Below are 15695 nucleotides of genomic sequence, written 5' to 3' on the forward strand. Positions count from 1 at the left end.
TAGCTAAGGAGTGTGCAACAGAGTTTCCAGAGCGTTTTACCCAATTGATGCTGAGGTTAGGGTTCATATCGAGCAAAACACCACACCGGCGGACAATTCGACCCCAGTAGCAGCGATTATAATTTTGTTTCTTCACTGCTTCAACGATTGTGAGCGAGTCCATCTCAATGATCATCAGTGTATCCGCGAAGTGTTCAACAACATCCAAGGTTGTGTTTAGCCCTAAAGCTTCCCCTTCAATCACATCGCTTGAACCTCGAACCACTTTCGTCATGGCTCCAACGCACTTCCCCACCTCCGTCCGCAGGACAATCCCTAAACCCCAACGGCCATCATCACAAGGATGAGCATCCACGTTCAGCTTTAGGGCGCCATTGGTCGGAGGGGTCCAGTTAGTGTTAGTATCTACTAAGGGTATTTCCAAATAGGTTTTCTATAGAATGTTGAATGTATTTAGTTTATTTTTTAGTCCAAATACATTAATCATTCAATGAATATAAAAAGTTAACTTTTTCTTATATTAAAGATAAGATGTAGTAATAAATTGAAAACACTTTTGAAAAACACGTTTATAAAATTAAAGAACTAGGTTAATTTTGTCTATGATAGCATATTATTCCATTTTGGTGGTGCATATTATGACTTATGTATTATAAAAACTTCGGTGGCTATGAATCGAATTTTTTTTGCCTTGAAAAAAAAAATTGGTTTTTGTTAACCGAATTTTTCTTGAATTTGAACTAGAAAAAACTTCGGTTTCTGCGAACCGAAGTTTTTATCAAGGGCAAAATTGAAATATTTAGGGGTATAAAAAATACACAGAGGCCTAGAGAGAAAACATCGTGGACAATGGGTAGGGTTGGATGGTTTTAGCGCCACCCGGCCCAAGCTATAGGTGAACATAAATGACACATTTGACCCAATGTTTTTAGACGGTTTGGACGGGTCGAGCTTGAGTGGGTTGTGGGTGTGGCCAGATGGATAATCGGGTTACTGGGTTGGTCCTTTTTCAGGCCCAATAACATTATTTTTGCATTATTTTAAACAATTACATTTATTTATTTTGGACAAGGTTTGTACTAGATGTCTTATTTTCACATTTATCAACTTTAAATTTTGTCCCTGTAATTTGAGCGAATTTTAGTTCTTGTCCCTATTATTTGTGTGAATTTTGATTTTCGTCCCTGTAATTTGTCAATTCAATGCCCATTGAACACGTGACAGTGGTTCAGTCAACAGATTATGGTCATGTCAGTATTTTTGCATGACATGGTCACATTAAGGAATAAAACGAAAGTAATTTGGAATTACAAAGGCAAATTGAAAGGAATTTCTTTTAGGAACTAAAAATCAATTTCGCTAACATTACAAAGACCAAAAGTACATTTTACCCTAAAAAATATATTTATTTATAACACAAATTTTTTTATTTTATATATGTTAGATTTTCCTAAAAGCTTAAACCGTTAGGATAGAGCCACATCAATGGTTTTATATTATTTCTAACAATATATTTCAAACAAACGTGACACAACACACGAAACTACACAACTAGTGAATCGTGAGTCCCGGGTGGAGGCACCGGTATCCTACTAATTTGGAAATGAATTTTGTGCAGTGGACTGCATGCAGTCAGTAAATCCAGACCGTGTGATCAAGATCAGATGGCTCGGATTTTAAGATCAGATTTTAATTATAAAATTTGGATTGTATAATCTTAATCAGACGATTTACATGTGACCGACTGCAATGGAGTAAGTATATTCTTGACTGAACCCTGTCCTATTTGGATAAAAACATTCAACCATATTATCGATGGAGCTAAATTATAGGCTAGTACGATTTACTACTTGGACTAAAATTACAGTATAATAAGATGTGGTTATTTGATGTCATTGAAGTGAAGTACAATACATACTTTTGTTGTTGTATATGTGACGACAAGTGACAAGCATGAAGCAACTAAATTTATTGTACTGTATTTTAATACGTATTTGATGAAGTCACTGCAGTTACTAAAATTAGAAATGTTAAATTAGCTTGTTCATACAATACAAGTTAGCCTCATCAATTGGTATGACGGAAACCCCTCACTTTAAGGTATACACTAGTACACAGTTGAATGAAGTTTTGTCACTTTTTTGAAGCATTCAAAGTCAACTACGTAGGTGGAGATAAGGACATTGACAACCAGTAGTGTCCTATTCAGTATTCACAATGGCAATGGTAAGGTAGCTTTGAATACCAACACCTAACTAGTCTCTTAACTAAACTCACCAACCTACTTTGCATAGAGGATAAGAGGGAGTTCTAAACTTCTAGATGAGTTTTCTTTGTAGTAATCTATAAATTTATTAATTTTGATTCAATTGATTTTGTAAACTTAAGTTAATAATTTAGGTGTGAAAATTACATTTGAAAACAAAAGTTACAAATTTTAACTTAAGTAAAATTTTAAATTAGCTTAGTTATGCAAAATTCATTTTAATTAGAAACTCTCAATCATACTAAAATTTGAAATCATAAGTAGGGGTGGTCATATCCGAACCAACCCGCACCACGAACACCCCTAATCATAAGGGTGGTGGACCATTGTAATCACGTAAGTTAACTCGGCTCAGAACTATAGACTCGTTAAAGTTCAATATCTGAAGACAAGCCTCGCAATCTAAACTAATTAATAATCAATGACTCGGTTACCATTTGAAGGGAACACATGTTGCACATGTCATTACTCGTCAATACATGTTGGACTTCGGATATGGCAGTAGCAGCTATCGGGGATATATTCAAGCTATAGGTTCAGGGAAAAAAGTTAGACCACCTCTCTATAAATGGGACAACCATGATACACTGAAATGTAAGTTATTCATAACCCTAAAAAGATTGGTTCTTGCCCATTGCACCATTGCTAACAAGACTTAGCAATTCTCTACTTTAGTTCACTCACCTTAAACGCTCAAGGCCTTGATAATAACACATTGCTAGCCAAGTCCATCTTACTTCATACATCAAGTACATTTGACGCTCACTGTGGGGCTGCGGTAAAAACAATCTCTATGACAATTCCAAAACTCATTTATGTATTCACATGGCTTGTAGCCAGCAACTACCACTTGTCGACGACAACAATGAGGCCCTAGTTGAAATTCGAACTAACGCACAATAAATATGACGCCAAAACAACACCCTGCAAGCGCAAGTACACGCAATAGAGGAAGATCAAGGAAATGAGATGGAGGTAAAACTAAATGACCCTCAACCTATATCTAAAGAAATCTTAGACGCTCCAGTCCCAAAAAACTTCAACCATCCATCATTGGAATCATTTGATAGAAAACATGATCCTCGTGAACACCTCACATCATTTAACATCCAAATGGCCATCATCGACACCATGGAGTCATTGAAATGCAAACTCTTTGCAGGAACCCTGAAAAGAGCTGCCTTGAGGTGGGTATATGCATTTCCCTCAGCATTCAATGATATGTTTCACAAATTTCACTAGGAAGTTTGTGCACAAGTTATTGGCCCGCAAAGGTAACAACAACCAACGAATCATTAGTCCCTTAAGGCCACAATCCACATCATCAATAGTAATCGAGAGATGTTTGCAGGTACTTTTTAGAACGGAATAAGGCAGAACACTTCAACGAATCATTAGTCCATAAGCATGCGACCAACGTATAGGAGATAATGGCTTGTGCAAATACTACATCAAGGGAGAAGAAAGCAAGGCTAAAAAATGAGCTAGAACTTACAATTTCTGAACACGAAAAGAACTCACATTTACAAGGAGCTTTTGCACACCATAATGTTGCTCACATGCACATAATGTTGTAAGAACTCAAATTTAACACTTTCAATTAACAGGCAAAAAGGACTTTTTTTTTTTTTTCAAAACACCTAGCAATCAAACCAACACAAACACTAAGTGAAAATTGCGGGTTTGAACCTGCACCCCAACATATCCAAATGTCTCTGCAGCCATTTATCGTTTGAGTTGTACTTACAGGACAAGCGCATAGGACATTTGTCTTTAAAAATAAGAAAAAACATAATACTTATTTAAAAGAGTGAAGGGGGAAAAAAAAAGTAACTGCTAAGTCAACTATATTTACCCACACAAAAAACATTTCAAACAACTTGATGCATAATAAAAGTGTTATTTGGCAGGTTTAAATTTTGCACCATTTATTAATTCAAAACTAAACCAAACCTAAATATAGACACAAAACTCAATTCTACCACCACACCTACCACATGAATAAATTTTCAAACCATGTGATTCATCTTCTCAAAGAGATTTTATTGTATACCATCCAACATTGAATTCTCTAGTCACAGTCACTATATCATGGTTACTATTCTCTCCGCCGAATTTAACTATATCGAAACAACAAAATAAAACCTTCCAGTAACATGAAATCTGAACAAAATTTGAAAATTAAGTACCCAAACTAATGTATATAGCTTTTTCTCCAAGACAGGAGCAAAAGCACAACAAAGTATATATGTTTTCCGTCAAAACAATTCCCCTAAGAGGATGTATAAGAACAGAAATAACTTAAGCTACCTCACAAACATAGCCACCCACCAGGAAAATTGGTTTCACAGCTCCTTCTAGAACTAAACATCTTCTCTAGAGAAGATAGGTGTATCCAAGCGCCAACAGCAGCAGGACTAACAACGCAGCAACAGCGATCCATATCCAGTAATTGTTGGACTTTTTCCGCTTCAGAATTGCTTTTGGAATTGGCTCTGGAACCTTTCCTCGGATTCGGGACCTGACACTGCTCTCCCTTGTGACCTTTTCCTTCACTGGAGCCGGGGCCTCAACAACATCATTAACTTTTTCTGGTTCGGTTGCCTCGGCTTCTGCAGCTTCCTGTTCCTCCTGGGGAGTGTTAACAGCTCCTGACTTCTTCTTTGCTTTCTTCTCACGGTCCTAGAAAACAATTTCATATTTTGGAAATTCTATCTCAGTGGAATAAGAAAAGGGACTTGAGCTAGTAAGTAGTATACTGTAATGTCATGTTATGAGAGAAAAATATATAGGCTTTGTTTGGATAAAGAGCTTAGTTAAGCACTTACGGCATCACATATCATATAATGATGAGTCTAATGATAGTTGTTTTTTTAATCTTTTTCCTAATAGCATGAGAGAATCTAAATAAAAAATTAACCAAATTAACAATTAGAACCTTAAGTTTCTTCTCAGCTTCCTTTTGTGCTTTGAGAGCTGCTTTGGCTGCAGCTTTCTCTGCCAACTTCTTCTTCCTTTCCGCAGCCAGTTTTGCTTTCGCGATTTCCTCTTCTCTTTTAATCTCTTTCAGCTTTGCTGGATCGATTTCAGGCTCTTTCACAGCAGAGATATCCTTATGAGGATTTTCAAATTCATAATCATCATCAGTTGCTGCTAAATCCTTATTATCGGACTTAGTTTTCAAATCCCTCCCTTTAGTTTTGGTTTCTTTCTGAGTAGACAAAGTTTCCACTGGAGAAGCCTTAGGCTCCTCCTTTGGCTGTTTTGCGATGGCTTTTGGTAATGCCTCGGATTCAGCAGGTTTCGGTTCTGCCAGCAGTGGTTTTTCATCTGGGTTCCTAATGCGCCCATCCCTGCTCATTTGACGCATATCCAATGATGACAAAATTCTTTTCTCATAATCATCCCTAAATGCTTTGCCACCGTTCCAAAGTGACTTGAATTTATTCTCCTGCAATCAGAGGAAAATTAAAAAAATATTCAACCACAAGTCATATCACTATTGTTCCGTAATACACTATTCAGTATAAAGTGTTGTTTATTAGCAGCTATAGCGATGCTATAGCATTGTGGCGTAGCGGAATTCAAAAAATTGTTATTTTCCACAATCCGCGATTGAAAACACTGGTGTAATGCCATCAGTGACTATTCGATAGCTCCATCCAGAGAAGGAATATTTATGTGGACTAACTAACCTCTGTCTGGTTAAGTTCATCAAGAGCATTAACATCTTTCTTAGCAGCCAGTTCACGTGCCTTAGTCAGAAGTGCACGACTTTGGTAGAAATGAGAATTCTGAAAAAAAATATACCAATTCAAATTCAGAAAATTACTAGATAATTACATCAGCAACAGCATCAACCATATTTAGATAAAACTTTCATCAAGGACAAGGATAAAATTATACTTTGCCAGGTTCATGACAATAGATACAAATATGCAGCATGCTATACAAGATTCTTATCGCAATTTCAACTAAAAATCGTCACAAGTAGTTAAGATTAAACGTGGTACGATAATGGATGAAAATATGAAAACTTAAAAACAGACGGGAAGTCATTGAATGCCACGCTTTCAGATGAATGAAGATATAGAAGTGACATCCTCAATATTTTGCATTCCATCTTTCAAAAATTTATTCATGCGATGAAAATGAAAAATAAGGGTTTCACCATTTCCTATACATATATTTGAAAGCAAGAAGCATTTTCGTAGTTAATAGTGAACATAGAAAACGTTAACCGGAAAGAAAAAAATCACAAGCATGCACCCTTAGGTTGAAACAAAACTGTTTTTAATTTTAGCTGTCGATAATACTCCTTTGAGACTAGACACTAGACAAAGCTCATAGTTATAGCAAAACATACCCCTTCATCACGCTGTTTCCTCAGCTTCTGAATGCTCTCAAAAGCTTGTTCCCTCTTCTGAGTAACAGTTGTCAGTTCTTCCTGGAGAGTCTGGATATCAGTGTTTATGGCTTCTATAGCATCATCAATTTGCTTGATTTTGGACCGAAGCGCCTGTCTTTCCTTCTTCACTCCATCCAAATCCCCACCTATAAGCTGCAAGAAAATTAAACATCTCAAACACTTTCTAACTAACATTACAGATAGAAAAAAATTTAGAACTCTTAATAAGAAACCGAATAACGAACTTACAACAAAATATGTCTTACCTTAACTTGGTCTTGGATGTCATTTTTCTGCCCCATAGTATCCTGTAACTTGGTCCTCATTGCAGCATTAGCAATAACTTTGTCCCTTGTCCCCTCAAGCTGTTTGATTTCTCGGAGGATTTGCTTTTCCTCCGTCAATGGAATGCTCTCATGCTGAATGCGGTATTGCAAGCTATATATCTGAATCCATAGAAACATATCGGTGAATGGAGAATACAATTTGAGATTAAATACAACACAAGTAAATGAGAGCTTTGGATTAAAAATCAAGTAGGAGACTCGGGACATACCACATCATTAAGTTCCTCCTCAGATGAGCATAAACCGCCGCGACCGGCATTATTCGTATTACGCAGTTTTCCCAGTGCCTGCTGCAGAGGCTCAATCTCTTTCATTTTCTCATCAAAGATATTCTGATATTGCTTGTGGTCACCTCTTAGAACCTTAACCTGAGAAATCAACTCTGATCGTTCCGACTGCAATGAAGAGTGAAGACCAAATATGCAATTATGTTAGATGTATATTGAGAATATAAAACTTTCATAAAAAAAACTGCGGTTGCCATGTCGTGTGCAATACACATTAATTTTTTTATTGCATATCAGATGATTGTGATATATAACTTCGCCAGTCGACAAAAATATGCCTTTTACGAAGTCGACAAAATATGCCATTTACGATTTATGGTTCAATGTTGAGGAACCAAAGCAATGCCTTTAACACCGGAAGATTACATCCCAAGGGCAGTACAGGGTACGACAAAATGTTCCCTTTACGGTTTATGGTCAACACCTCGGGGCAAGAGGCACCAAACGAAGTATGACGACAACACTGAAACACAAATTATTTGGCTCATTCGCATAAATTTACAATATTAATTGACAATTCAAGCACAGTATTTATAGCACGAATAAAGTATTAACGGTTCCATTTAAAAAACACTGTCGTTTTATTAAAATATTCCGACTATCTTATATCTACATTAACATGATAACATGATACAATAACAACGATAACAGTAACAAGGAAAATGGTTTGACTTTTAGGGTTTTCTTTTACAGTTACGAATCCGACAAGCAACAATGATGAATTATCACCAACTCACCCGCTTTGCCTTCAGCGCTTCAGTGATCTTAAACCGAGCTTCATTTTTCTTGCTGATCTCTTTATCAAGCACATCAATCTTAGCTTTAATGGCTGGATCATCATAAGGCCTGAACCTGACAAACCAAAACGAATGAATCTGCTTAGGAGCAGGCCATTCTTCAGCAGCATTATTAGGGGTATTGGAATCAGCAACATCGTTGACTTCCCCTTTCGCAGATTCATCTCCATGTGAGCCAAATTTGATGGTCTCACCAGCTCCAAGGTCTTTCTCCACCTTTCCATTCTCATTTTCAAGTGCAACAGGTTTTCCTCCTTCAACACCATTCTCCGTTGGTCCTTGAACCATCTCGAAACCTACAATCTCAACCGCCATAACTCCAACTACAAAATCCAAATACCTGAATCCAAATAAATAAATAAAAACAAATATAATTATACGATATCAATGTATCAAAAATTCATCAACATGTATAATTCAATAGTTTGATCCACAATTACTCAAATACTAAATCATGAATCATAGATTAATTAAAATTTCATGAACATTAACAGTATACTATCATAATCAAACAACCAAAACACACATGCAGAAAAATCCAATAGTAAAAAACACAAACCATATACAAAACAAACCAATATAAACAATGATGAATGAACAATTGCATCAAATTGATCACAAACAACCAATCCAATCATAGCACATGACATGACAAAAAGAGATCTAAACTTAACCATCTTAATCTCAAACATGCAAAGAAAAAAAAAATCCCAAACATCACAATCCAAATAAAAAATTAATTAAAAAACCAATTTTTAGGGTAAAAATCACATCTTTATTCAATTATGATCAAACCCAACATGCAAAAAACAAATCTCAGAAAATTGAGACAGAGACATAAAAATCAAATTTTTTTAAAAGGGTATGATCTAAATAATGAATCACACCATCATTGATACATAAAACCAAAAACAAGTAATTACTTTGATTCAAAAAACCAGCTTAAGAAGCTTAAAAAACAGAGGAAAAACAGAGAGAATTCAAATGAATAGAATACCAGTGTATAGAGCTAAGAAGATTTGTAAAGAAGAAGACCCCTTTTGAAAAAGGGTCTCCAAATCCAATTCAGAGTTATAAAACAAAGTGAGATTGAAAAATGGGTCAGATCTCGTTATGTTTTCTTCTTCAATAGTTCCTCCACGTGCAGGTTTACTCAGAACCCGTTTTGCAGAGAGAGAGAGAGAGAGAGAAGATACAACGTTTTACAGTGTCTCTATTTATATAAATACTATATAAACAAAAAAAAGGATAAAGATTTTTTCAGGTTCGACAGTGGATTTCGCTACCTCGATTTCTTCGAAACAGTAAAAACGTAGGGCTAACGTTTTTTCTTTTTTTTTTTTTTTGGAACACAATGTAACACAAAATGTTTGTTATTTTGGAAAAAATGGTTTTATTCTGTTTTTATATGGATTTTCTTCATTTGGGTAAAAAGGTAAAATTGAATTAAGAAAGAAGGGTTCTGGGTTTTGCAAATTTTAGTTAATGTTAACTTTATCTTTGTATATATGTTTTGTTTTATTCTCTGAATGAATGATAAGCTTTGTTACTTTAAGTAGAAATTTTGCTGTTACTGTGGATTTTGTGTTATACCATTGACTTTTGGCAAATGCAATCGGTACAACAATGTTAAAATGGATATGTTTGAAAATGAAATGGATTTTTACTCCTTTTGGAAATAATTTGGTGAATTTTTAGTTCTTTAATTATAGGGTTGTCGAGATACGATTATTCGATTTGATATTTAGGAAGGTCGGAGACGATGAGTTCAGTTAGATAATTATAGGGTTTGGTAGAATGGATTATCTGGTTTGATGTTGATGAAGGTTGCGGACGATGTGTTCGGTGAGTCTATGCGAGTTGCTCAACGTTTTCAAACATTAGGTGGAATTTTAGGTATGTAGTTATAGGGTTGTCAAGTTTGATTATTCGATTAGATATTCAGAAAGGTCGAAGATGATGAGTTCAGCTAGATAATTATAGGGTTTGACAAAATCGACTATCTGGTTTGTTATCGAGAAAGGTTAGAGACAATGAGTTCAGTGAGTCTGTGTGAGTTGCTTGGCGTTTGGAAACATTATGTGAAATTTTAGGTATGGAGTTACAGGGTTGTCGAGATCTAATTCTACGATCTGATATTCATAAAGGTCAAAGGCGGTGAGTTCGGTTAGATAATTATAGGGTTTGACAGAACTGATTATCTAGTTTAATATTGAGAAAGGTCAGAGATGATGAGTTTGGCGAGTCTATATGTGAATTGCACGGTGTTAGTGTCGCTGTTGTTGCTCTTTTATGTTGGTTGGTCTTAGGGCTTATGTGGAGAAGCTGAAGTCTGACATATAGGTTAGAGTGTACTTAGTCTCGTAGTTCATCATATCCGACACAATAAATGTAACAAAAAAGAAAGAAATTGATTGTAAGCAAGTTGGTAATTATCTTGCTCTTTTTACATTGGTCTAGCGCTTATGTGGAGAAGATTAAGTCTGACATATATGTTAGAGTGTACTTAGACCCGTAGTTCAACATGTACTACATACTAAATGCAACAACAACAACAACAACAAAATTGATCGAAAAAATATTGGTCATTTTGTTGCTTTTTTACATTGATCGCATGTCTTATGTGGAAGTCTGACATGTAGGTTATAGTGTATTTAGACTCATAGTTCATCATGTTCGACATAATAAATGCAACAACAAAAATGATTGAAAACAAGTTGTCATTATAGTCCAAACCACCCGAAAATCTTATAGATTCGATTATTTGATATAATATTCATAAAGGTCGAAGACGGTGAGTTTGGCGAGTCTACGGAGTTGCTCCATATTGGTATCTTTATAGTCGCTCATTTTATGTTGGTCTATCAATGATTCAATTTGTTGACCTTGTCGCCTTTCATAACAACCTTGGTCGTAGGGCTAACGTGGAGAAGAGGAAAAATCTGAAACAGTATGAACTCACTACAAGAAAATTGTCACTTTGCGACACTTGCATTACGACCATTTGGCTGGAACCGTTGCAATGTGCTGAATTTTGAAATTTTGCAACAGTACATGCGACGGTTTTGTCAACCGTTGTAATGTTTTGGCTTAATTTGGGAATTCTGCGACAGTTAAGTTAACCGTTGCAATGTTTTGGCTTTTGCAAAAAAAGAAGAAAAAAAATCACTACCTAACACGATTTATCAAAACTAACTCACACTATCACAAATCCCTAAATCCCTAAAACATGATCTCCAGTGTCTTCAATCGTTCTCTTCACCGTAAATCCCTAAATCACTCTCGGCGATCTCGTTCTCTCCAACCTCTCCATCGATGTCTCCAAAGAGAAACCATTCTCTTTAACTTCATTATCGTTCCAATTCCAGAAATTGTTGCCGTGGAGAAATCGTTGCCGTCCTGATACACGTTCAGGTTTGTTTTCCCCTTCTTCTTCCTTCCCTTTGAGCATGCTTTCAAATCGTTGTTGGAACTGTTTCATCGTGGTCTTCTGTTGTGTTTTTTCTAGATTGTTTTTTTGCTTCTTAGGGACAATTTTTGTTGTAGTTTTGCTATGTTGTTGGTAGTTTTGTAGTTTGATTTATAGTTCTGCACTGGTGTGGTTCTTGTTGGGGTGTTTTGTGGTTTGGTGTTTTTGGATTTTGTTTAGTTATTGGCCACTTCTGTATCAATTTGTTTAAAGACTTGTTTCTTTGCATTTTGTATCTATTTTTGTTTCGGTGTTTTTTCTTTCTATTGTGAAGATATTAAACTCTATCCCGGTGACCTAAACTTTCACATTTTTATGGAAGATCTGAATTTCAGAATTTTGTTATTCAATTTTTGTGGTTCCATTGCTTAGGGTTCCAATTTTATAGATTGCCTTTTTGAATGATGAGTTGTTTTCTTCATTATGTGACAGAGAAAGTTAGGACTGGAGGGTTCAGCAAGGGTGCATCTATAACATAACATTATACTCTGCAGCTTGTTATCACATGGGAAGATTATATAGCTCATTATTTATCAATATTTTCAGGTTTGCACTACTTAATTGAAAGTTGAAATTATTGGTTAGGTGATTATGTAAGAAAACTCATTATTTTTTTTAAAGTAGAAAACTTATTGGTATTATTCTCTTATTTTTTTTATCTTATCAATTTAGAAGAAGCCTATTGAGGTTCTAGGAGTTATTGAGATTCATGTGTTTGAGAGTAACAACCGCTTGTTAGGAGGTGGTCAAAAATCTTCGGTTGTCATCCTCTCTAAAAGATTTATTCTCTTCCTTCAAGTTCAATGGAATGTTAAAATGCAAGTCTGATAGGTTGTTCTCAGAAGAAGTTTAGAGGTAATGACTCCACTTTAAGGCACACATTGCTTGCTATGTCCTTTGGTTCTAGATTAAACTTTTCTTGCTATTTTGCTAGTTGAAATTTCATGTGTTGTATTCTGAATGTGATGGCTTATAAGTGTTATAACATTTAGTTACTTTAGATAGGCTTAAGTGTTATAACATTTAATTACATAATTTCGGTATTACAATGGGCTAGTATTTCGGCATTACCACTCTATGTGTGCGCAAACACATAATTTTTTAAGCTTAAAGTTGAATTTCATTACATCTGAAACTGAATTTTCAAGTGTAAGTGTGTTGTATAAGTTCAATGAATATCTTATGTAAGTGTAAGTGTTGTAAGTGATCAACATACTATTCTTTTAATTTAAGACAGGCACTATCGATGGATCCTCTAATGTGGGCTGCATATGAGGAGTTGTGCATATTAGGTCTGTGAGATGAATTCACTTGATTCCCAAAGTTCATTGCACATACTTGATTAACCTATTGGGAACATGTTTAGTTTAGATGGGGGTTCTGTATTTCCCTTTTGGACAAGTACACAGGTAGTTTTTAGCTAGATAAGAAAACTGCTTAAAGCAAAGAAAACATGTTAAACTTTGTAGGATTTATTAGCATAATGCACAAATAGTTTAAACTGTTTGTTTTGGTGACTAAGTATTAGTCATGAGTTTAGTTTCACAACACCACCATAACCAGCCACACAATTATTCGAGACAGCCCCATTAGTATTTAGTTTCACATAATTCTTCTTCAGCAGCATCCACCCAATTAACGCAACAGTCTTCTCTCTCACCTCCATACTCGCGTTGATTTTCATGGCCTGCACATACTCCCTTACTACCTTTTGAATATGCAGAATCAGTCTCACAAAAGCCTTCTCATGTAATTCCTTGTTCTTCCAAGTCCACAAACAGTGGCATGTAGTAGCCCAAAAATTGCACCATCCTTCTTTATCATACCATTTAACATTATTATTCACATTGAACTCAATCCAACCATCTAAGTCTCCCATAAAAAATACGCCTCTGCATGCAACAGGGAGCACTTGCATCCACAATTCCTTCGCTACCGGACAATCTCTCAATGCATGTAATATTGTTTCTTCGATATCCCTACAATACAAACCCATTGCATGACACAATCCCATTACATTTTTTAGAGCATTTGTGAGCAGCCTGTTATGTTTCATTCTCCACACAAACATACGAACTCGTTCTAGCGCCTTAAGCTTTCATATTTTACTCCATATAGGATCTGCTTCTTTCTCTTTAAAACCACACAGGTTGTTGTACATTATGGCTACAGAGTAATCATTTTTCCTCCCTCCCACACCAATTCTCTCATCCCTTCCATTATCCACATGAGGGGGAATGTCTACTTCATGCTGCAAACAAAGACCTTCTTCAATCCAAGCATCATTCCAAGGCTTAATATCACACCCATCTCCAACACAATGCTCTATGACACCCATCATTCCAAGCCATGTGTAGTAATATTGTTGATGAATTTATTCTCTATGACAATTAAACCTTTTCTCCAATGTGCAGGCTAAAAAATATGCATACTGGAGTTATGAACTTGGATGGTTCTTTGTAAAATCCTATTGATTTTTTCAAGTATGTCCTTTACTTTCCAAGCATGGTTCGAGCATAGAGGTAAAAATCTCTCCTCTTTATCTCCTGCTATGTTCAGTTCATCGTCATTTCTATTTATATTTGATTGAATAGATTCTGGTATGACACACTACTGTGCTTACAAAAAAAATTTGCAATTTGAAAAGAGGCATGGGAGTTAATTGATTGCAGATTTGAAAAAATTTACCATTTAGGTTAGCTTTATAATCATGTCTTAGAAAAGAGATGCATTATGTTAAATACCATTATCTTGTGGAATTATGCCATGGACTAAGTCAATTTGTACAACTCAGTTCTCTTTTTTAAGTATCCTAATATATACTTATGTTTTTCCAGGTAACCGAATAAGAAGAGTCAAGTGATGGTAGGCGTTTCTAAGTCTAGTGCACACTAATTAAGGATTATGAAGCAACATCACATACTAGGGATATTTAGATATTTTTTGAACTTATTTTGACGTGTTGTTATGTTTAACCACTCTACTAATATTTATGTTTTGAACTACATTAGTTTCTTTCGTTTGGAACTTCAAGTACTTGAATTAAATTTTGATGTATGGATCTTGTCACTATTGAATGAATTATATAAATGAGATTAAGTTATTTATATTTATATATTTGTGCATTTTAATTTCTTTACTCATGTATGGATATTATAATTGTTCTTTAATAAGCCATCAAAATGACTAAAAAATGTTTTTTTTAGTGAATAAAAAATGTTTTAAATTAATTTTTTTTTTTAAAAAAAGTTTGCGACGGTTTTGTAACCGTTGCAACATTTGCTATCAAATTTAGTGTTGTGTGGGGAAAAACATAGCGACGGTTTGAAACTGTTGTAACAACGGTTTTTAAAACTGTCGCAGAGTTCTCTTGCGACACACAAATCAGCAACGGTTTGTCAACTGTCGCAAAGGTACAATTGCAACGGTTCCAACCGTTGCAAACTGCAATTTTAACCGTCGCAAAGTACTAATTTTCTTGTAGTGACTATGAAGTGTACTTAGACTCATAATATATTGTGACCAACAATATAAATGCAAAAAAAAAATGAAATAAATTGATTGAAAATAAGTTGGTCATTATAGTCCAAACTGCCCAAAAATTGTATAGATTTGATTGTTTGAGCTAATACTCATAAAGGTCGGAGACGGTAAGTTTGGCGAGTCTATGAAGTTGATCCATGTTGATATATATATATATATATAGGAGGGTTATATTGACTCCAAGAGTAAGTTATAAAAGCTACTCCAAATCATGACCTTTGTTTTTAATTTCAATTAATGGCTAAGATTGGTTCATAATAATTAGTTGGGTGAGACTTATTTTTTTTTCCCACTTCTACTTGCATATTACATGGAATCTCTTCAAAAACATTGACATCCATTACTAAAAACTTGTTTATTTCTTCAACAAAATCATTACAAATTAAATTATTAAATTAACCTATTGTTCGAATTTGTAAAAAAAGAAAACAAAAAATATTGAACTAATAACAATAAAAGAAAAATACGAGCAAAGAGAATATTGTAACAAAATAGCATACACCACAAAAAAAATGGTACACTTGTAAAATTGAAAAGAAAAGAAGCATGCCGTAAAAAATTGTATGAAAAGAAGCAGG

The 15695-nt window shown here is 35.0% G+C and overlaps 1 protein-coding gene and 1 long non-coding RNA gene across 3 annotated transcripts; one reads left to right on the forward strand and one right to left on the reverse strand.

The window, feature by feature from the left end:
• Nucleotides 1-4418: 4418 nt before the first annotated feature.
• LOC123895158 (proton pump-interactor 1) lies at nucleotides 4419-9613 on the reverse strand. The gene is made up of 8 exons (XM_045945383.1): nucleotides 9103-9613; nucleotides 8046-8445; nucleotides 7231-7416; nucleotides 6941-7120; nucleotides 6633-6827; nucleotides 5962-6060; nucleotides 5205-5717; nucleotides 4419-4948 (listed from the first exon to the last, which is right to left on the reverse strand). Exons 2-8 carry the CDS (start codon nucleotides 8418-8420, stop codon nucleotides 4643-4645), a joined length of 1854 nt encoding a protein of 617 aa, XP_045801339.1. The 5' UTR covers nucleotides 8421-8445; nucleotides 9103-9613; the 3' UTR covers nucleotides 4419-4642.
• Nucleotides 9614-11070: 1457 nt separating this feature from the next.
• LOC123895159 lies at nucleotides 11071-14705 on the forward strand. Of its 2 annotated transcripts, none has more exons than XR_006804109.1 (5): nucleotides 11071-11519; nucleotides 12007-12120; nucleotides 12250-12429; nucleotides 13989-14096; nucleotides 14412-14705. It is a non-coding gene; the product is annotated as an uncharacterized LOC123895159 (long non-coding RNA). The 2 variants fall into 2 exon arrangements; XR_006804108.1 differs by having other exon boundaries at nucleotides 12247-12429; nucleotides 14412-14704.
• Nucleotides 14706-15695: the final 990 nt, after the last annotated feature.

The sequence above is a fragment of the Trifolium pratense genome, linkage group LG7 (assembly GCF_020283565.1).
Source record: "Trifolium pratense cultivar HEN17-A07 linkage group LG7, ARS_RC_1.1, whole genome shotgun sequence".
Classification (NCBI taxonomy): Eukaryota; Viridiplantae; Streptophyta; class Magnoliopsida; order Fabales; family Fabaceae; genus Trifolium; species Trifolium pratense.

Excerpts from the sequence above, each read along its gene's own strand:
- LOC123895158 (XM_045945383.1), bottom strand. The coding sequence starts at position 8,420 with ATGGCGGTTGAGATTGTAGGTTTCGAGATGGTTCAAGGACCAACGGAG. Across the intron at positions 7,121-7,230 it reads AGGAGGAACTTAATGATGTG|ATATATAGCTTGCAATACCG; the intron begins GTATGTCCCGAG and ends CTATGGATTCAG. Across the intron at positions 4,949-5,204 it reads AAGCTGAGAAGAAACTTAAG|GACCGTGAGAAGAAAGCAAA; the intron begins GTTCTAATTGTT and ends ATTGTTTTCTAG.